Consider the following 23,051-nt stretch of genomic DNA (forward strand, 5'->3'; position numbering starts at 1 on the left):
ACTAGATCAGGTTGCCCAGGGCCCCATCCAACCTGGCCTTGAAGACCTCCAAGGACTTCATTTGATTTGGTTCCTCTCGGTCATCACCGAAGTTGAAATGAGAATAAATACCCATAACAAAGCGATTGGTGTTCATACAGAGGCAGCAAGTAATTGTCATTAGAGCTGATCAATGTTTTTAAGTCCTTAATTTTTTTCCTGATGAAAAATAGAGTCTTTTTGTCCAGGTGGTAATTTCCACATGGAACATTTAAGCTTTGATTCATAAAAATGTGTGTTTAAAACGCACCTGTGCATATATACGTGCAAGCGGGCGAGAGGGAGAAGCTGCCAAGCTGCATTTTTTCCCCAGCTCACGTATTTTAAGCCTGTTGATCTCCATGACATTTCTGCAGCACCAGTGATGAGCAGAGCTGTGCAAACGAACATCCAGATAAGACCCTTGCCCAAAGCAATTCCGCTGACTAGGAGTAACCTATTAAACTGGATGTTTGCAATGAACTCTCTGGGCCCTATCAAAGTGCTCTGAAAGGAAGATCAGATAGCTGAAAAACTTGTTAAAGTACTTCATTGCTCGTGAGCTGAATTTGAATGTGAAAGCTTGTTTGTAGAGTTCAGCAAATTAATACATATCGCTATTTCTTTTCTTATTGGTAGCACTATTAATTTTTCATGAGTACCTTCCAGCCCTTTGTAATAGATTTCACTGTAATCAAAACAATAAAGCTGGATCCTAGTGAAGTATTAAATGTGTTTAGTCTTGCAAATGAAGGTTGTACCCTAGAGATGGAGAGTAATTGGATAAATGCAAGCCTTTCTTTTTACTATCTTTCCCTTCATCTGGTAAAGCCAGTGTCCCAGTAGAAATTACAGTATGCAGCAGAACTTTGCAATTGGGCTGTTATGTAGATATCTCCATTGCCTGGAAAATGTATGGATTTGCATAGGAAGGTCATACTTTTAGGAAGAAAGACATTACCTTCAGAGCAGTGGTTAAATCCCACCTTCCAGTGCCTGTGGTTTCAAAAGCTTTTGGCGTGTCTCACTTTATGGTTATTCTTCACCCTTACGTGGTGTATCTTTGGTTGCTGGAGGCTTGTACCTGCTGAAGCCAGGACTGCAGCCTTCTCCTCAGGCGTGTTGTGTGTGCCAGGACCAGCAGGCAGGGACACCACTGCTGATTTTATGGCCTTGCAGACCTCCCATAACATCAGAAAATGGACGGAAACAATGCTGGGTATTCTTTTTTATGGCAGAAAAAAAGGAGCGTTCTGTTCTCCTCTCAGAGCTCAGGGGTTTTTAACCATCAGGAAAACAAATGAGTCCAGTAAAGGGCACTGATAAGCAATTATGTTCCTAGATGAGACAGAGTACGAGTACAGTGGAAGTGAGGAGGAGGAGGAAGAAAATGACTCTGGAGAGCCCAGGTAAAAATCAACCTTTCATATCTACCCTTGTGTCTCTTTAACTCTGTATGAAATTAACTTGGATTGTAGGCTTGTAATAAACTGGAAGAAGGACAATTTGCTCTCTGAGTCCTGTTCCCTGGTAGGATGAAGTGTATTCCCAGTGTTAGATGGTGAGTGGGCATTAAACTGATGCTACAGATCCCCTTAGCTGAAAGGCTGGGAAGACCCAGCTGTCTCATTTTCTGTGGGCTTGGCAGTGCAGCCTGGTATGGGAACATGGCAAGTCCTTGTTAGACAGCCCTGCTCAGTGCAATTAGTGCACAATCCTTTGTGATACACAACTTCTGTGCTCACATGAACTATGCTGTGAGGAAATGCTCGTATAGGTATTTAGATGTGGAAGGATGTATGAGCTGTTATTAAGATTCTTGCAGATGTGGTTCCTTTTATCCACGCTCCCTATTTCCACGTAACTTTTCACCATGAAACTTTCCAGCATTGCTTCAAGCACAATAGGGCTGGAACTTTCTTTGATGACATTTTTCAGTCTCATTGTAATTAGTATCAGATTATTCCATTATTTCCCTGAGATAATGTAGCATTTTAATAGCTGGCAATGATTCATGCTAAATGTGCTTTGTGAACAGCTAAATATAGTGCCTACCACTGCAGCATGAGGGACTTTGGTTAGAAACTTTACTGTAAAGGAATCCTTTAGCAAATAAATGTTGGTGAGCTGTGGTCTGGGCCAAGATGTATGATCAAGCAGTGTCTTGTCTGCTTCAGGGTTTCTGTTTAAGAAGAAAACAAAGTTATTTAGGAAAAAATAAGGGATGGTGTGGAGTGATGGTGTGAAACTCATGTTCTGCTTGGCACTGCCCTGCCTCAGTGCTTGAGACCCAGACCTTCTTTCCATCCCTGCTATCCAAGCATGCTTGGATGCTTTAGTGCAGTGAGGCGCACAGCCATAAGACAAGAGGCTTAAGGATGTGCGTGGGACCTTCTGTGGTGCTTTTCTCCTGTACAGCTCCATCCTGAACCTGCCTGGTGAGTCCACATTGCGTCGGGACTTCCTGCGGCTGCAGCTGGCCAACAAGGAGCGCTCGGAGGCCCTGCGCCGGCAGCAGCTGGAGCAGCAGCAGCGGGAGAATGAGGAGCACAAGCGGCAGCTGCTGGCTGAGAGGCAGAAGCGGATCGAGGAGCAGAAGGAACAGAGACGAAGGCTGGAGGAGGTAACTGGCTGGGGTGGAGCCGGACTGGGGCTCTGGGAGCTGAGCAGCAGAGTGTCTGCTAACAGGTCATACTCTGCATGCTCCATGATCGTGTTCTGACCTCTCTTGCTGGTAAACCCAGATGTTTTGTTATGTTGAACAAAGGCCCTGTTCACACATGCTGCATGTAGGTTGTACCAACCTACGGGTGCTCTCCTTACCATATGTAAGTGTTGCCAACCCTTGTGGAGGTCATAGAGCTTGTTCATTGTAAATAAACCCCTTCGCCACCAACCTGAAAGGGTCCCTGGCTCTGCTGAGCACAGTTAGTCCTGAACTGGTGCGACAGCTGATTTTCAGTCCAGGTGGCCAAAACTCCTGTCAGGCCAGATGTCTGTCATGTTCGTTATCCTTATTTGTTGCTGTAGATTATGGTGCTCGTGAAGAAGCTGAAAAACTCAATTTGCCCTTTCTCCAGATCCATGCACCACTTATGTCCTATTTAATCTCTTATTTCAACGTTGGTCCTTTCAGCCCTGCCAATTACAATTTCTCTTACGGGGGAGGAGCAGATGCCTGCCTGACTTGTGCAACAATCCATATGTGCCCCGAAGCATAAGATTTCATTACCCTTGTCTTAACGTACCAGCTACAAATACGGCCAGTCATGAAATTATCCACCCCATTTAAAATCTAGCTGCAGTGTTTGACTGGGTGGCTGCGGTGTTGGTGAGTGGCACCCAACCCTGGAAGGAAGTGCTTGCTTTGGGGTTAGCTCACAGTTAATGATTGAAGAAGTTCAAGAAAGAATAAGGGGATTTTTTCTGCTCTTAGGCTTCTAATGTGGTTTTGCGCATAGAAACCCACTGACTCACTCTGAGCTCATCCCAAGCCTCTGACTGAAGGGTTCATGCATTAAGGGTAATTAAGTTAGCTTTATGAAGAGGTCACCGATAGGTCTGAAAGACATCTTGCAGTAAATGGGCAATCAGAGCACCCACACCCTTAATTTGACTGAGCCACAGCATCTTTTATGTTTAACTTGGGTCTCCCTAGGCTGGGTTGAGTGGGATGAGTAATGCCCGGGTCAGGAGCTTAGCTGTGAAAGAATTCCATCAGCTGGCTGTTCACCATATATGAGGCTGTCTGTTGAGGTGGTCCCAATGGTTCTGAGCTCTTTTCTGCCTAGTAAATGTGTAAGTCTGTCATGTTGTCAGTGCGAGAGGGCCTTGGAGAGAGGACAAGGTTTGCGCATGCACACACACCCTGAAATCCCCTGCGCCAATACATGTTTATTTAGGGGCTATCATAAGGGAATCATGGCTTTGCCATTGTCAGAACGTGCTTGCTGCAAGCAGTACAGAAGTGGAACAATACCAGGATAAAAGCAGACAGCAGATTAGCTGAAATCCTGTAATGAATACAATACTTGCCGCTGTATTAATATGTTCTCTGCACATAGAAGAAAATTGCTCTCTCTCTTTGCCTGTGCTCCTCGGGCAGGTTTTGATGGAGGACTAATCCCCTCACTAAGCTGTCAGCTCAGCCCTGGACTGTTGAGGCACAGCTCAGCCCAGCTCTGTCCTTACCCCCATGTCATTAAAAGCTAATGCCACCATGGCTAGTATTTAAAATCAATGCCTCTGTTACTAGTCACTGGAACAGCCCTCCTGGGCTCTTCACCCATTACCTCCTTTCCAGCTGCTTTACAGTGTTCAGATCTAAATTGAAAGGCAGATGCCTGCTGGAGCAAAGCAGGCCACAAGAGAAAAGGCTTTTTTTGTGCTCCTGCTGTGTCAGAGAACTGGTAAGGACAGTGGGATGGTAACTGAAAGGCATCCTCTGACCAGCACAGAGCCACAGGGGGATCAGCCCATGGGCTCTGTTGGGATTAAGACAGAACAGAGAGCTGCATCCTGGCAGCTGCCATGTCCCCTCTGCCAACAGCAGCACTCATGTTCTGGGGACTGAGCATGCTTCATGCCATGCAGTGGGGTTTCAGATACCCCTACGTTACCTGCTTTCCCCAAGAAACCCTTCTGAGGTGTACTGACATCTGTGGCTGCCCACTTTCTTTGTGTAATGGTGTGTATCCTCCATAGGTTTCTTCAGGCAGAGGCAGAGATTAGCACACAAAGTTTCATTGCTCCTGCCCCTAATTCTAGAACAGTCAGTGATTGATGTAGTTTGGTCCTTATGTTCTCCCCAGATATTTTGGGGTGGCGTGTGCCTGATGGCCACACAGAGGCCTGCAGACAGCGGCTGTCACAGCTGTGCCAAGCTTAATATTGAGGTCAGTGCCTGAGGCACCCTGTGCTCCATCCCCCTGCTGCTGTTCTGCTCCAGAGAGCAGCCCTGCAGACCCATCACAGCAGCACCCAAATGCTTTGGCAACAGTCAGGAAGTTTCCTTTTGGCCTCCCAGCTCCTTCTGACACTAACTTTGCAACAGCTCCAGTTGTTGACTCTGCATTTATTCTACCTAATGGGACCAGGATTTCTTCTGTGCTGATTGACGGGACCCATGCAGGGGCTTATCTTTGCTAGATTGTGAGGAGTAGAATGGCAGCTTTGTTCACCCCCATGCAGGAAGTTTCTGCACGTTCCATTTGTTCAAAACGAGCCTTGGCTGCCCTGCATTTACCATCAAAACTCCTGCTAAGCTGGAGGAAAGCGCATCTCATGCTCAGGAGCTTTAAGGATACTGCACAACAAATATCCATGCAGACCCCTCGGCAGCAGTGAGCAGCTGTAGTCAGGAAGGATTTTATATAACCTCATTTCTGTGTCACGTTGCAGATTTTAGTTTTCTTGATAGGCAGAAAACAAAAGGTCAGATCTTACAGGGAATGCACAGGGCCCATCTAAGCACCTTGCTGTTTACATGGGAGATTTCAGTCACTGCAGTTACTGGGCTGGATGTTCAGTGAATACAAACTCACTGCAGCTCTGTTAGATGTTAATCATCTGAGCACTGTCTACTGAGCAGTGCTTACTTACAAAGCAAAGCAAAAGATTTCCTGCAATTAAGTGTAGGTAAACTTAGGCTAGATAGAATTGTAGTTGTTGTTTTCTTGTGCATACGTAGGTGTCATGTAGCTGATAGGAGCATTTTCATTAGGACTACTACTTTGCAGTGATCCTTGCAGCAGCCAGCATACCTACTTACAAGGAAAGCCGTGTTACAGGAGCTCGTATAACACAATTATGCGCTAAACCTTACATCTCTTTAGTTTCTCTTTGTTTATAAAGCCTGCAGAACTCATCATTTCAGAAGCAAGACCCTCTTCCTGCACAGAGCCTCACTCATGTTCCTCTATGATGATCCCAAATAAAGCCTGCGATGGTTCGGAGCGTTGTCACATCCCCATTTACTGTGGTAGGAAGTTCTGACCCCATTTTTCTACCGGTGGGAAACACCTCTCCATGCTCCAGTGCTCGGTGTGTCAGGAACAATGATGTTCCAGGCATAGTCACTATTTCCCTGGTGGCTTGGATAAATGAGCCTGTCACAACAACACAACCACCTCAAGTATTTGTTTTCATTTGTTGCTTGGAATTCCCATTCCACATCTTTGCTGCCTCATGCTCAGTTTTGGGAGCAGCTGCCAAGGTTTTTCAGAGCTCTGTTTGCATTCGTCCCTCTCAGGGCCCTCATGGTTCATGGGGAGACTCTAACCCTGAACAGCTCTCCCACTGCTCCTGTTCCTAAATGCATCTTGTACAAGCAAGGAAAGCTTGCTCCTTTGAAGTCCTTGTTTCATGCCCAACCTCCAAGGACCTTCCCGCTGGAGGCTTTGCCTTTATGTGTCTTTCCTCATCAATATTTAAAAGCTGTCATTTCCAGTGCAGCACAAATAAGATCCCATTCTGGCTTACAAGCAGCTACATAAATCCTTACCTGCAGAGTTATATAAACGCAGTCCTAATTAATTGGTGCTCTTGCCTTGCATGAATAATAAATCTAGATAGTGTAAATACACACAGTAGTTGCAGGCTTGGAGAAATGTGGGAAGTGTGCACTTAGGGTGGGAGGGAGAGGGCAGAAAACTGGGAGAAAAAGAGGCATATAAAGAGAGCTCTTTGAATCCTTCATTTCAGTTTTGAGCTGCATCTTGCAGATTTCAGTTCCTCTTTCAAACAGGATCTCCCTACCTTCCTTGTGCTGGTGGGCACAGAGTGGGGAAGGCACTGTTGTGAACCAGGAGAGGAAGAGAGGTGCGTTGCTGGGGGGGGGCTTCTCTCACCCCTCCATGGGGCCAGATCCCTCGTGGTTATTTGCCAGTTGCAGAAGCAGGGCCCTGAGAACAAGTGCACAAGGAGTCTGTGCTGCTGCATCTCTGCAGGGAGAGCATTGGGCAGGATATTACTTGTAGAGAGCCTTGGTTATAATATGGCCTGACCAAAGGGATGTAGAAGTAGGAAGAAGCAGATTTGAACTCTGTAACCCAGGCCTTAATAAAGGTGCAACGGGGTGCAGAAGTCACTTAATTGTCTCAATTAGCAGCTGGCCTAGCTCCAAAAGAAAGCTGCACCTGGGGGGCTCAGTTCCCAGATCCTGCATTTTGCTAGGCTTGAAGTGCAAGAGAAGGCTGGTAGTTTGGTGTGTGCCTTTTGGGAGAGGCCTGAAATGGACCTGTCTCACTGGGCATTGGTGTGTGCATTTGGCTGGAAGGGTAGCAGTGTGCAGCTCCCTCCTGGGAACAGCATTTTCTGTTCTCCCTTGGAGGGATTGGGCTTTGTGTGCCTGCTGGATGGGAAATAAAGACCAATCCAGTGATTTTTATCTGAGAAATAGCTGTGGCATTCAGTCCCCTGCCTCCTGCCAGCCAAGCCCAACCTACACAACCATTATGTGTTTTATTCAACAGTATGCTATTTTAACAAAAAAAATACCATCAACCCACATTTAAAATGCCCTCTCCCCCCCCCCAAGCCAAGCCAGTATGATGCACTATGTTTGGGAGCTGAGGTTAGCTCTGAGTGCATGGGAGTGGCAACCTCCCCAGCTCTCATCCGAGGAGGTCAAGCAGGAGCTGGCAAAGCTGGGAAATCTCATGTGTCACTGCTACATCCCATTTTGAATAGAGAGCTCAAAGAATCAAAGCAGACATATGTTAGCACTGCTCTCAACGAGGACATGCGTACGCAGAGAGTAACACATGCATCCCGTGGGCAGTGTGACAACGTGCGTGGAGTGGGACACTCCAGAGTCTGGAGCTGGCAGGTTATTTCAGGTTGTGTGCAATTTTCTTTGCCTGCAGCGAATTAAACAGCACTGATGAGCACGGGCATGGATGGCACTAATGCTGTTGCAGCTCTGATGTTAAGCTGGAGGCAGTCATCAGATTGCAGGATCCCTGTGGGTGTTTCCTGTGGATGGAAAGGTGTATCACAGGCAATGGCTCCTTCATATTTTATAATGGGGGTGTATTTTTGTTGTATCTGTTTGTAGATACCTGTATGTCTATGGAGATATGTATCTAGATAGTTCTGTAGGTAAATGTCTGTGTATCTATAGGTAATAGATAGCAAATCTATGTATGAATATAGTGCAGGCTTACTGCTCATCAGCAATTTGAAGTATATGCATTTTCACCTCCAGAGAGCTCAGCCAGCTCCTTGTGCAGAGCCTCTGTAGCCAGCTGCCTGTTCTCCATCCATGTGATGTAGCTGTCATGCAGCATTTAAATCACTCCAGTACCTTCCTTAGCACTGCGTTCTGCCAACACACAGCAGCAAGAATGTCTGGATAGAAAAAAAAGTAGTAAAAGGGAGAAACAAGGCCCTGGTCTGTGCTTCTGTGGGTTACCTCCCCACCAGCACTGCATGTGTGTCTGCTTCCAGAGGAGGAGCTGCACGGGCCGCAGTCCCTGGCAGCTGCTGGTTGCATTTGAGTGCCCTCTGCTGATGAGCTGGCTGTGGCCATGCAGAGCTGCTTGCTGCCTTGGTGGCTGGAGAATGCATGGGGCTCCCAAACCCCTGAGCAGGGCAGTTTGGATGTCCCTAAGCTGCAGCTTTGAAGGGATGCTTTGAAGGGGATTAAAATCATGAGTCACACTTTTGGTACCTCTGAAGTGAGGAGAAGTCCATCATCCTCATGCAGTTCACATCAGAAGCATGGGAGAAGGCGGTAGATTGTCATCACCCTGAGATGCTGCACACTGCTGTTGGCTGGGGCAGAACAGAGCTAAACAAGAGGGACTATGGGTCAGGAGGTGGGCAGGGGCAGGGTAAGCCCCTGTTGCACTTGTTTTGTGATTGCAAAATGATTCATCCTGTTGCTAGCTAATTATTTTCAGTATGGGCATATGATGAGCGTGTGCTTCCCCTCCTTGCAAGTAGCATTGTGGCCAGACTGGAGCAGCATGTCCTTACAGAGCCGTATTGATTGCGAGGGAAGAGGCTGTAAATGTGTGAGTCCTTGTCATAAAAAGCAATTTGATCTTCAGCAGCTTGGTCAAGAGCCTTCTTTTCCTTAGCAGATAACATGACTGGCAATTAAGAATCAAGAAAAGAGAAAAACCCTTGGATTTTGGATCTTCTGTGTATTAGGTTTTGGTCTCAGCAAGCATAAGGGGACGTGTTGCCTCCTCAGCATCCCCCCAAACCTCGGGGGTGGCTCTGTGGGGCTGTGAGATGAAGGGACACCCATGTTGATTGCTGACCTGTGCTCTTTGCCCCTGCAGCAACAACGGCGAGAGAAGGAGCTGCGCAAGCAGCAGGAGCGGGAGCAGCGGAGGCACTATGAGGAGCAGATGAGGAGGGAGGAGGAGCGGCGGCGTGCCGAGCACGAGCAGGTAATGTGGGCCTTCATCCTCAGTGTGAGCCTCTCGCCATAATGAGATAAAAGGCCCATCGTCTCTCGAGCACTCCTGTTTCTTCCCCACTTTCACCACTGGAGAGGAAATGGTTTAATTGATAGCACTGTACGTGTCGCTTCCCACTGTCCTAATTGATTTCTGTGTGGATCCACTTGTCTGCCTGCAGGTTGGAGATTCTCAGGGAAGGGTTTTCCCACCCTCCTGTCCCCGGGGTGGGGTTCTGCATCGCCCATGGTGAAAGTTGTCATTTCTCAGCAATTTTAGCTCATTGCCCTCAGAAGTCCCTGGGGTTTTTGGGCAGGGCTGGGGGTACCCAGTCCGGTCAATCAGTGCTATCACTTGGGTGGGATGGATTTGGGTGCCCACCTCATTGCTCTTCCTCTTGCAAAACACTGCCTCTTTCACCTTCTCTCTCTTTTTCCTTCGATCCTTGCTGCCATGCCTCCAGGAGTACATCAGGCGACAGTTAGAGATCCTGCAGCAGCAGTTGTTGCAGGAGCAAGCACTTCTTCTGGTAAATGGGACACCCCGTCCCTGCTTGATGCTTCCTGCCCGCATGCACCCACACCCCTTGCATGCCTCCCACCATGCTGAGGCATGGACCAGCAAGCTGTGAAGGGCATACAGCCACCCTGCCAGCCCCACATCAGCAAGCTCACCGTATCCCCACGTTCCTTCAGCCTCCCTTGGAGCAGCAAGCCTGGATTCAGCATGGCCCTATTTGCTTCCCCATCACATTTTTATGGCTATTAGCAGCATGCTGGAGTATGATGGAGCTGTAACATAACTGGGCTGGGCAAACCCACACTGTGATGTGGATTTTAATGTTTTGTATGAATGCTCCTGTTTTAATTCCCTCACAGGAACACCGTATAGTCCCTTTCATGACATTTTCTTTTTTTCTGTTGTTTAATTATTTTTTTTTTTGAACAATTCTTTTGAAATGCTATTAGCTGTTATACTCTCACTGTGTATACTTTTAATCTATATGGATTGCTATTTGTCCCCCTGTTGAATTTACTTAGGGAAAAGCAAAACCCTCACACAAGCCTGTGCTTTTTAAAAAGGCCTTTTCAAAAGTTGTTAATGATTTAGTCATTAAACCTCACGGAGCTGTAGGGATTCGGGAAGATCGTACTGTTGGCTCTGCTGTGCTGCCATTGACACCAACAATAAATTAGTCCTACAAAGTGCTCCACAGACTCAGCTTTGGCTGGGGTTTTTAAGAACTAATGGTGTTTGGCACCTCGTTGCATTGATCCTTTGTTCTTCTCATCCAGAAAAATCTGGGCAAAATCAATGGTAATTTATAAGCCCTCTGAGCAAGTTATTTTATCTAATTGGCTTCTGTTTGGGACTGGCAAAGGGGTGTCCATGCTGACCTCATGTTTCTGACGCAGATTGGAAGCCTCCCCTGGCAGATTGGCACTAATGTCCCTCTGCAGACCAACTTCCCATGTGCCTCGGGGCACTCATAGCTGTAGGATGTCAAAGGCTGCGATCCCTGAGGTGCCTCCCACCTTCTCTGGGGAGCACAGCAGCCATCAAGGGACTTGGGTGGGCCAGGAGCGGTGCCTGACCCTGCTGGAGGAGGCTGCCCAGGTCCCTGGTCAGGCTGCTGTGTGGACAGAATTGCACAGGCTTTGTGTAGGTGTTGGAGCCATCAGCAGGTTGTGCAGGGTTTTTCTGGTGATGCAGCACTACCTCTGTCTGTTCCCATGTAGAAAATGGAGGCAGAGAGATCCACTAAGTGCCAAGTCCAGTGCGGGGTTTAAAACTCTGGATTTGTTGGTTGTGTCCTCTGAACTGTCTCCCCTTGGGATGCTTTACAGCTCCCAGAGTCTTCAGATCTAAAAGGCTTTGCAAGAAAATGGCTTTTCAGATGCTTGGCCCCAGCTTTCTACCCAAAAGATAAACCTGCACTTTGCTGTCCTGCATCTACATGCTCACTGGGCACCATGCATCCATGTCACTGTGCTTTCTTCTGAGTAGGAATATAAGCGCAAGCAGCTGGAGGAGCAGCGGCAAGCAGAGCGGCTGCAGAGGCAGCTCCAGCAGGAGCGGGACTACCTGGTGTCCCTGCAGCAGCAGCAGCAGCAGCAGCGGCAGGACCAGAGACCAGCAGAGAAGAAACCACTCTACCATTACAAAGAAGGGATTAATGCCAGTGAGAAACCAGCGTGGGCCAAGGAGGTAGGCACAGTACATGGGGACACACTAGTAAGGAGCCTGGGCCACTTTTGCAGCTTCTGTGTTTGCCTGACAAGGGGCAGCTGCTGCAGAGTGCTAAGAGGTGGTTGTGGGTGCACTCAGTGCTAATTCAGCTTCCCATAACCAAACAGAGAAAAGACAGCTTTTTCTCCCATGCTGAGAGCTTTATCTCTGGGGATTGCTCTTTTTTTGTGATTTTCAGGAGTGGAAGCCACATTGCTGATTTTCTCCCCATCAAAAAGACAGAATTGTTATAACCATTGTGAGATCTTGAATATTAATTATTGCCTGACTGAATCGTCTTGAAAAGATGAAGACATGCATTGTCTGCAGTGCAGTGTCAGAATCACACGCGAACATTTTCTTTCTCCTTAATCTCTTTGTGGTGGCTCCATTAAGGCTGGTGCCCACTCTTGTTTTTCATTTTTCTAGAATTCTTTGGGTTTAGTTGGTTTAATTTTGTAACTCTCCTCCTCCACAAAAAGGTCGTTTAATAATTCACCCATTCTTCCTACTGAGCGGGACCGCTGCTGTGCTGCCAAATGTCTGGCACCCTTTGGTCTTGGCGGAGTTAATGGGGTTTTGAAAACCCTTTTCTCCTCTTCATGCTCCCTTTGGTTTCTTCTTCATTCCCTTCTGATTCAGCATTCAGAGTCTTTTGATGGCAACCAAACATATTTTCACAGAATTGCAGGATTATTCTGCAGCCTTTCATGTGTTAGAAGGGGTTTGGTAGGTGGTCAAGACATTCCTGCCTGAGGCCAGATATGCCATACAGCACAGCACCCAACTGCCTCTGGCAGGAGAGTCTTCCACCTGGGTGGCACTTCTGCAGCTTTCTGCAAAGCAGGGGCTTTTGTTCATCTACAGTAGTGTTAAGAGTAAGTAGTAGGCAGGAAAAAGGGAATAAACTCTGCCTTTCTTTGCCTAGTTTTAAATAAATCATGTAGAACATTTTTGAAGTGAACCTCTGGCTCTGTCACCGAAACTATTACAAAGATTTATAAAGAGGAATCCTTTTCTAGGATGAAGGAGAAAAGTGTTGGGTTTGGCTTTCAATTTCAAACACCGAGGCCTATTTCTTTTATTCTGTGGGAGAGTTGTCCTCTTTTGATGTCATCACTTGAAGTGGGGCATTGGGAACTGCAATGCAAATAGGAGTGGTAGAAAGTGGCTTCACACCCTTTGCAGAAATCATAGGAAAGACAAGATTTCCCGTCGTGCTGGAACATCTCCAATTAGCTGTCCATACTATTTGTTCTTTGCCTGTGTCATTCTGTCCAGTTTCACTGAGATGCTCAAAGCAATGATTGTGCCATCTTTGGTCTCTTGGGAGCTGTAGTTTGATGTACTGCCTTGATGCAGCATCTTTGGGAACTTCCTAAAACTGCTCCTCTGTCCTTTTTATCTACTTCACAGGCTCCCAGTTTTAGCACTATTTAGCTTCTTTGCTGTTTGTATTGAAGTACCATCCTTACTGGCTATACTCAAGTCCAACTTGTGCTGATACCAGCATATCACAGTGGTTGCTGTAGTTGAGCAGTTCTAGTACCCAATCCATACATGCTAATGTAGTGGAAATATTTAATTTCCTACTGGAACAGGGACAAAACAAGTCTGGATACAGACAATCTCATCTGTATACCGACACAGCAAACCACCACCTCAAGGCAGACTTCTTCAATGTCATTTCCTTCTGGTTGTGTTTCTGACCACCCTGAGCAGTATGAATCCAAGTGGTCACAGAGGCAGTGATGGCAGCTGTGGCACAACTTACTAGAGGCTTTGCAGCTCGTGGGATGTCACCCTTTAAATGGCCAGCAGGTGTTCTTCATGTCAGGTTGTCTGGATGGGAGAGGCTGAAGAAGGAGTCTGCAAGCTGTTCCTTCTGTCAGTTCTCAGTGTTTGATCTCTGGAGGCTCCCAGGAGCTTGTTGGGGTATTCACTGATGATCTTGATCCTATATCTCCCTTGTTTTTATGATCTTTCTTCTCAAGTCCAAGCAGTGGCCTGGCCCCACAGTGTTCTCTCACCACACAGAGTCTTTAGGGGCCCAGCACAAGCCAGGCTGTTCTCTGCAGCAAGGCAGCAAGCCTGAGCTCTTCCATCAGTCCCTGTGGCTTTTGTTCTTTTCATGCTTTGAAGCTGCATTTTAAAACAGCAGCTTCCACTGGGACCTGTGCAAGAGCTACTAGGGATGTTTCCTATTGGAGGAGAATGTTGAGTTATACAGAAGGTAGCTGAAACTGGAGCGATGATGAATTCCTACAGAGCTCAGCACTGCAGAATGATGCTTTTTTCCCCCTCTGCTTAATGGTGAAGTTGATAAAGCTCTGTACAGCACAACTGGAGAGTCCCAAGAGCTTCATCTGCTGAGCTGGTGAAATAAAGTGCTGTCAAGGAGGCTTGGCAATGGGAAAACCAAGTGCCTTTCTCCTTCCCAGTACACAGTCACCTCCATTTCATTACTCTTCTGCCTTCTCCCCCACACAAGCTTTGAAGTCCTCCATAATCAGCCACACATTATGGCTTGGCATTCTGCTGGAGAGCTCCTGCAAGCAGCTAGAGGACATACCAATGGCACTGCCTTCAGCTGATGTTGATTGTGCCAAGACTGGCTGATACGCAGACTGCTGGACTGAGCCTTCAGCCCAGCGTTCATGCTGCTGCTCCCTTGTTCAGAGGAAGTCCTCCTTCCCACTCTACTCTGCTGCCTGTCCTTGTGTCTGCTCCCATGGGCATCACTGAGCAGAGCTGTGCACAGCCTCTGACCGTAGGTGGGGCATTGCCTGGGGGAGGCTGTGATGTTCTCTTGGGACACAGCCATGGCCCAGCTGGTCACAGAGAGCTAGAAAAGAAAGAATCTATAACACTTTTTACTTGAATTTTACTCTTTCTCCTGCTTGGCATTTGAAAGGGGAAAAGATTCATTTTATCAATATAATTCTCCTTTTTGGTTCATGAATATTTGCTTAGTGAAGAGCTGTGGTTCTTTCCGAGTTAACTTGTTCCATGGATCGCTTTTCAGCGTGACGTTGTTACTAGGATAATTAAGACACGCTAAGGGTATTTAACACATTAATGCCATGTAAATGAAACTATACATCGGATCTCTGGTGGAGGAATCAAGAATTCTGCATAGCGTACAGTGTATGAATATCAATGCATTCAGCCTAATTGTGGCATTACCCAGATTGCACACTTATCTGGGCTACCTGAAGATATTATGTTTCCATCAAGATTAGCTGAGAGAGCTGGGCTTTGTTTTTATTTCTGTATCAGTAATGGAGTGTTCTTTTCCTTCCATACATGACAAGGTGCCAGACTCAGTAAATTCAGATCAAAGCCAGCCATTTTCTGGCTGCCATGTTTATTCTTTTATTCAGATCAAACAAAAGAATTCCTTGTGGGGCTCATAGTAGTGAAGGAGTAGGGTCCCCTGGCTCACAGGTACATTTAAGAAGCAAGAGCTTCTCAGAAGTCATCTTCTAGAAATACATATTTGAGGCGTGCTGCATCATCCTGGAGCATTAATTTTCCATTTCACGCTCAGAAATGAATTATGCGCATGAAATACAAATAGTCATTTTGGAGTCTTTGAAACACACTTTTTGCACAGTCTGCTGGGTATCAGGAGTCCCCTAGTCATACAATACCCAGATATATCTAAAGACTAAAGAGTTTCCTGTAGATTTGCATACCTTGGCTTTCAGTTAAAAATGGCTCTTTCTGGGTCTTCCTTACCTTTGTAGAAGCTGGAGGTTCCTTTCAGGTTTCTTGATGGTATTTGATTGCCTGCACCAGCAGCCTGTGGGAGCTGAGCTGTGTTCAGCTTCGGGTCAATGTAGCAGGACCACAGGGACCTCTCTCTGTGTCCATATTAAAACCCAGTACCCTGAACAACCATTTCTTCAAATCAAAGATGAGATTTTCATATAAACCAAGAAATTCATCAAATAACCAGTCAGTTTCACCCCCTCCTCCTGCAGGTGGAGGAGCGCTCCCGACTCAACCGTCAGAGCTCGCCGGCGATGCCACACAAGGTGGCCAACAGGATTTCAGACCCCAACCTGCCTCCTCGCTCAGAGTCCTTTAGTATTAGCAGCGTGCAGCCAGCGCGGACCCCACCCCTGCTCAGACCCGTGGACCCGCAGGTAATGGTGCTTCCCCTAACTGGTGTCCATACAGCACCCAGGATGCCGGGGGTGCCGATAAGGTAAAAGGAAAAGTAGTGTTAAAGTAGCATCTTGCTCTGTTATGTCTTAGCCTGAAGCATATTTGTGAGGTAGAGCAAGCAGCATCTGCATTCATGAGTTGATCTTTGTCACCTTCATGCGTTAGAAACATCACGCTGGTTAATACCTTCCTTTGAAGCATCAGGTCCTGGTTACTGCCAGAAACAAGCTGGAGGACTGAGAGGAACTGCTGGTCTGGTCCAGTGCAGCAGTCTCTCTCTTCCTCTTTAAATCTGTTTTATTAAAGGACTGAAACCACAGTGCTTGGTACAATAACCCAGGGCACTTTGATGCTGGGCATCATCAGAAGGAGGTTTTACTTTCTTTCTCACTTCAATTTGGGGGTTTTGTTTCTTTTTTTCCATTGAGTTAACATCAGTCACAAACACATCTGGAGAAGGCATAGATCAATCACCATTACCATTGCAGAAGAGGAGAACTGTGCTTTTAAGTTACCCTAGTTGCAAGGTTTGTTACTAGGCTTCTGGAGCAAGTTGGTGGAGCATCAGCGCTGGGTTGGCCACTGGAAGTGCTCCTGTGGGTGTGCAGACTTGAACAGGCATTTCACGGAGAACAGAGCCTTTCCTCCACGTTCAGTTGGGCTTTCTATGGGAAAATGTGGAAATAAAGGGCCATCCACATGGAGTATGTGCCCCCATAGGTCAGCAATACTGCAGTGATTTCAAACAAAACGCATGCTGGAAAGCCCTTAAGTGGAAAGCTCTTTCTTCTCCAGTGCATATGCATTCTGTATGCATCATAGACATTGGGAAGTGGGTAAAACTCCACTTTGCAGACTTCTCAGTGATGTCTCTGATTAACCAAACATTTCCTGATTTCAAGTCTGGAAATATTTTTCAGTGATTCTTCTCATGATCAATATTGTCAACAGCTATAAAGGCTTTTGCTTGACAATGAAGCACCAATGAAAAAGCTGCTTGAAACTCAGAGATCCATGTAAATACGTGTGTCTGCACACATGCATGCATATCCATGCATAAATAAATGTATGTAGAATTGCCATGCTTCCCCCAAAATACCAATTACAGATCTGCTGTAGCAAGGAAAAGGTCGTGGTAGATATCGCAGGGTTCTGAGAAGAAGCTCATAAACTCAAATGCTGTGAGTGTTTCTGATTTTCCAAACCAGATGTCAGCGTTCCTTTCATTCACTCATAAGCCTTAGATCTGTAGACCTGATCTAAGGGATGGGATTTGTAGCCTTATAGAAACTCATGCCTCAAGATTCATTTTTAAGCCATCTATGCCTCGGAATTCCTGACGCTTTTTTGTTTTTTTAACTTATTTTTTTGTAATTATTATTTACTGTCGTTTCTCTTAATTATTATTCTTAATGAGGAAATTCCATGCCAAACATCATCAGCACAACCCTAGAGTTACCAGATGTAGGAGCTTGACATAGAGCGTATGGTGGGCACAGCCCAAGGCGTGCATGGCATGTGTGTGAGCTGCCCAGGGCACCCTGCCTGCGCTCCTTCAGTGCTGCTGTGAGTTAATGCTGCATCCCAGTGCCTGTGCAGAGCTGAGACGTGGCTCTGACTGCAGCATTTCCCCATCTCCAAGTGCTGAGCATGATTTTTAACAGTTCTTGCATTGAAGTGATGTAAGTCAGAAGTTCCTGAAACCAAGGCAGTGCTGATCTCAAACCAAGGGGGCTTTTTTAGTGCATCCAATGTGCTAATTGATTTTTTTATTTTTTTTTCCTAAAAATCACGTTTTTGATTTTTCTCTTTTTGATCCGCTTTTTTTTTTTTCCCTTCCCATTTTGTACTGATAGTTGTGTTTTGACTTGGTGCTTAGATTCCACATCTGGTCACTGTGAAATCCCAAGGAAGCTCCTTGTCTGGGTCTCAGTCACTGCATGAACAGCCTGCAAAGGGGATGGCTGGGTTTCAGGAGGCTCTGACGGTGACCTCTCACCGCACTGAGATGCCAAGGCAGAACTCGGACCCCACCTCAGAAAACCCTCCTCTGCCCCCTCGCATTGAAAAGTTTGACCGAAGTTCTTGGTTACGGCAGGAGGAAGACATTCCACCAAAGGTAACACTACTGCTCCTCGCTTTCAGCACATCAAAGAGGCCATCCCAGAGCTGGTCCCTGCAGGACTGGGCTGACACTGGTCCTCTTTGTCAGTCAGTGGAGCTGTGCTGTGGTGCTGTGCTTTGGTGCTGTGCTCAGCACCTCTGGCCAGGCTCACTGCTGTGGCTCCGCAGCAGGGGATTGACCCTGCAGATTTTGCATGAGCTGCAGAGACATTGGGAGCTGCTTACGGGTACACGCACAGCACTGCAAAACAGCATTGCCCTCCAGCAAAGAAGGTTCTTGAGCCCGGACCGAGCCCAAAACAAATCAATTTCTCCTTGCCCTAGGAAAAAAAACAACGACCTTCTGTTTAAATAGAATTACAGGATCATAAAATTCATCATGCGCAATAAGATGGGTCCTTTTGGTCCAGTATCGTGCCTCCTGTTGAAATCAATAGTTGATGGAAGACTTGTAGAGGCTCCAGCAGCTCTATACCTTCATTGACATTATGGCAGTATCTGGCAGTACCTCTTTAATTAAGAGTCTTCTGGCTCAGGTTTTCGATTGCATTGTTTATACACCTTCATTTTGAATGAATTGCAACTTGGCAGTTAGAATTCCCCTTATAGTTAATCAGCTCTTAGCCTGGAGGATTTTTTGAGAGGAAAAAAATGATTACAAATTGATCAGTGACAGTGGGGCAGATAGCATTTGTCTGTGATCAAGAGGCAGTTATTCTGTATATTAACAAGCAAGTGGCTTCCAGCAAAAGACCAGATACCAGGGAAGCCTCTGTGCAAGGGGTTTATGGCGGTGTGTTGCATGGTGGTAATACCATTCCTGTTCTGTGTACTGGCAAGAGATCTCTTCTGATGGCAGTAATGCACTGCTGAGGGGGGATGTGAAAAGGGGTTGGTTTTGGACACCACACGGTGTATTTCCCTTCAGATGAGGAAGGTGAGACTGTGGAAAGGTCCCCACGCTGAGTGGTGTTTCACACTTGGGGCAGTCATACTCACAAGGAGTCTGGCTTCACATTGTACTGACTGAAACCACTTTGGTGTTTTCTCACTGGGAACAAAGGATTGCCACGTGAGATGGAGCCAGCAGCCTCTGTGCTCCAGGGTCTTGTTTCTCTCAGTGTTTGTGACTGGATGCTTCAGAGGAAGGTAATGGAAGCTGCAGGGCCCTGACTGCCAAGTAACCTGTCCAGAGCAGAGGTGGTTTTCTAACAGGATGTGTTGTAGCTGGCTGTGCTGCAGTATACAGAGCTCTCTCTCCTTAAGTCTTTGTAGCTTGTCTAACATAACTGTGTGTCTGTTCTCCAAAAAAATCCTAATTCGTTTTGCTGAGCACTTGGCCTTCCCCCTACCTGGTGAGTATCGCCGTGCCTCTCCTTGCTGGCCCCCGGCACCTGGGTGACTCCATGTGGTGCCACAGTGATGTCCAAGCTCCCAGGTGTGGGGATTGGTGTCCTAGTCCACATATCTGGGGTTAGGAGCTGTACCAAGCATAGGCTATGGTTGGGGTTTCCAGAGGCTGTGTTTGCCATGAGCTGTTGTGCCTTTCTCAGTGGGAAATCAGATACAGATCTGGTCTTATGGAAATGCTGGAGGCCAGTCTCTCAGATGTGTGAGCAGCAGCCTGCCCTGGCCTTGCTTGATGATGAATGTCTCCCTTCTTTCCCAGGTGCCTCAACGAACCACTTCCATATCCCCAGCGCTGGCAAGGAAGAACTCCCCAGGCAATGGCAGTGCCCTAGGACCCAGGCTGGGCTCCCAGCCCATCCGGGCAAGGTACGGTCAGCACCTTGTGACAGACAGTGGTGATTCTGTGCCAGTTCCTCCTGCAATTACCTGACTAAGGGCCCAAGCAGGTCCCCCTGGGCTGGTAGGGTACCTGCATCACTGCTGGGCTTCAACCTTCCTTTGGGCAGCTAGCAGAAAACAAGAGTTCTGCAGTGTTCTTGTTGTAGCTGTGATGAGCTAGGTTTTCATCAGTGTTCTGTGTTAAAAGCTGTGTGTGTAAGAGTCCCATGGGTTTTTCTCCCTTTGAGCTGACCGTAAGATGGTCCTAGGCACTGTAGGGTTTGTAGCTGGATGCTCTGTTGCTTTGAAGTCTAACTGGAATTTGACCACACTCTTGAGTGGAAGCAGATTTGGGCTGTCCAGGCATCACTTCTTGCCTACAAAGGAGCCCATGTAGTTGTAAGCCAGTGGGGAGATCACAATAATACTTACCATACATTTCCTACTCATCAGCTTTTGACAAATAATGACTGAGGAATGTGACCAAGGAACAGGCACTAATACTTCTGTTGAGAGCTGGTTCTTCTGGCATAGATCAAAGAATAAATTCCTTTTGTCTTTCTGGGAGTAAGATCTTTTCCCACCTCCTATGCCCATGACATTGAAAGTCACTGAAAAGGACAGAGGAGACTCTGAAGCTCCTTCGCCACTTGCTCTTACCATCACCACATTTAGCTCATGTACATTGTGGAGTACATTCTGGAGGGTCGCTCTCCCAGCAATGAGGAAGGGTAGGGAAATCCACAGCAGAGCCATCCCCAAACATGTTTTATGAGCAGGGAAGTTAACAGGCTCTTCTCAGGATGATGAAACCTAGCTTAGTTATGCAAGAATTTGGTTTTAATTTGCAGGGCATTGTGGGCAGATCTGTAAACCTTGAAAAGGAAAAGTGTGTTGTATGTAGCCTTGCGTGATGGAGCTCAAAGCCTGCACTGTGCATCAGCAATTCTGCCAGCAGCAGCAGCCTCAAGTAGCTTGCAGGGGCAGCAGAAGGAAAAAGCTTTTTTGTTGTTCTGTTTTTAAATTAAAAAACATTCATGTCATAGATATTCATGTTTATTGCTCAAGGCTGAAGCATTTTGTTTTCTTGAGAATGTTGTTCTTTTAATAAGCCGCAGCCTGAAGAACAGCTTAAAATCTGGTGCTATGTTGGATTGATTAGTCCTATTATGTGATGGCATTGAAAGGAAAAATAAGTTTGAGACTGCAGAAGTCAATCTGAAGGTCACCTCATGTTGCCACAGTGCCCTCATCCCAGTGCTGGTGGGTACAGGTAATACAGTGATTGCCAGAGTTTGCAAGTCCATCTCATGAGTTAATTGAGCTGAGGATAAGCCAGCTGTACAGCATGAGCTGGAAGACATCAGTTTGATGAAAATTGAAAGTGATTAGGATGCTGCCCTGTCCATTAAACTGAGTGTTCAGTGAAATGATTTCACATTTCATTTCTCTCACGGTAAAGTACCATTTCTCTAATTTTCCTTTCTAAACACCTCTTCTGTTTGCTCTTAATTCCTTAATTACTTCCCTACATAAATGCTGTAAAAATATGCTTTCTGTTCTTCGTTATCCTGTTGCAACAGCTGGGGGGTATTTCCAGGCACAGAGGGATATGCTCTTGCTCTGTGTACTTCATTACATGCCTGTGTCAATACAAAATGACAGATAGGTAATGATTTTGTATTCTGTTCATGCTAAGCAGTGTCCAAAGGAGCCAGCAACTCAGTCCATCCATTTTGCACAGTGCTGGTCATTCTCTGGAAGCTCTGAGTGATGCAGTGTACACTTATTCTGCTGTCTCTCAAGCTGCCATGGATTTCATTAGAGCTTACAGGATCAGTAGTTGCACAAGAGAAGACTTCAGCTCTGTGTTTTCCAGCAGAAAAACTATCTTCTGACCATGCAACTGCCTGGCAGCTGGGGAAGGCCCCAAAGACTCTGTGGCCTCCCTAATGCAGCCATGTTTGTGCCCCTGCAGTAATCCAGACCTGAGGAGGACGGAGCCCATCATTGAGAGCCCTCTGCAGAGGACCAGCAGCGGCAGCTCCTCCAGCTCCAGCACACCCAGCTCACAGCCCAGCTCCCAGGGTGGCTCCCAGCCGGGCTCCCAGGCTGGCTCCAGTGAGCGCAACAGAGTCAGAGGTGAGGTGGCTTTTTCTGTCAGATGCCCCTTAAAAAAATCAAAGGATTCATCATTTCCGATGTACTTCTTTGACTAACTTGTAAACGGAGATGCCAGCACTGCCTTCTGCCTGGACGCTGCTTAAGGCACTGCTGCTAGCTGATGGCAGCACGGTGCTGCCTTGCTCTACCAAAGTACTGCATTGATGAGTAATTTGTGTAAAAGGAGACAACGTTTGAGCTGTAGGGAGACAAAAAAAAAGGGTTCTGGTTTTCTCTCTTCATTGACTCAAGTTCACATCATGCCAGTTTCTTGGGAGTGCACATCCACACTGCATGGGTACATCTTTCTTTGGTTTTGATTTTCATCTTTGTGCAAAGCATAAACTGGGAGCAGAGGAATAAATCAGCCTGGAAGCTGCTTTCTCTAAAATGCTTAAAGAAGGGAACTGTGTTTACACTGCATTTATGTTTCTAGTTGAATTGTTTCCTATCATCATGGAGCCATTCTTAAAGATCTTCTGCTCTCCCATTTAATCTCACTAGGAGTTGCCACAGCACAGACAGCCCGTTTATCTACATTTTTGTCACAGCTCTGGAATATAAATCCACAGAACTGAGGCACATTAAAACAAATGTTGCATCCATGCTTTGAATTTTTTATGACCTGACTGTAAGATGACATGTCTTTTGTTCAAATAATCACTTCTCTAGGTAGTCGGTAAAAGTAATTTATCACCAATGGTCCTTTTCTGTTTGTTTTAGTTTTGGCTAATGAGGAATCCTGTGACAAATAATATCCTAGCAGTGTCAGGTGCTGCAGAGCTTTTAATTTATCACATGCCTTGCTTTTTTTCAGAGTGAATTTGTTTCTTTGGTAGCAAAAAGAAAGGCAGCAATGCTGAGAGTAGGCAATGTGTGGAGCCTGAGCTGAGATCTAATTCATTTGCTGGATGGAAGGAGACTTATTACAGCAACAGCCAGACAGAGAGGAACAGGGGGATTTTTCGAGACAAAAAAAAAGCAAGACAGGGAGACTTCATTAGCTGAGTAGAAAGTGCCTGTTGGCAGGAAATCCAGGCTTGAGGTGTTCTTCTCTAGCTTTACTGTGGTTTTCCTGCTTGTAACAGGAGAAGCTGCGGTGTCTGTGTGCAAGCAGGATGATGAAGCTCCGCTGTGCCCACCATT

The 23,051-nt window shown here is 46.5% G+C and overlaps 1 protein-coding gene across 1 annotated transcript in view; it reads left to right on the forward strand.

The window, feature by feature from the left end:
* Positions 1-23,051, forward strand: part of TNIK (TRAF2 and NCK interacting kinase) — a 133,456-nt gene that overhangs the window by 89,636 nt on the left and 20,769 nt on the right. The window contains exons 15-20 of the mRNA XM_032446726.1: positions 9,903-9,957; positions 11,436-11,636; positions 15,644-15,808; positions 17,710-17,949; positions 19,624-19,730; positions 21,721-21,884. Coding sequence (XP_032302617.1) covers positions 9,903-9,957; positions 11,436-11,636; positions 15,644-15,808; positions 17,710-17,949; positions 19,624-19,730; positions 21,721-21,884 — 932 coding nt within the window. The remainder of the gene's footprint in view (positions 1-9,902; positions 9,958-11,435; positions 11,637-15,643; positions 15,809-17,709; positions 17,950-19,623; positions 19,731-21,720; positions 21,885-23,051) is intronic.

The sequence above is a fragment of the Coturnix japonica genome, chromosome 9, assembly GCF_001577835.2.
Source record: "Coturnix japonica isolate 7356 chromosome 9, Coturnix japonica 2.1, whole genome shotgun sequence".
NCBI lineage: Eukaryota > Metazoa > Chordata > Aves > Galliformes > Phasianidae > Coturnix > Coturnix japonica.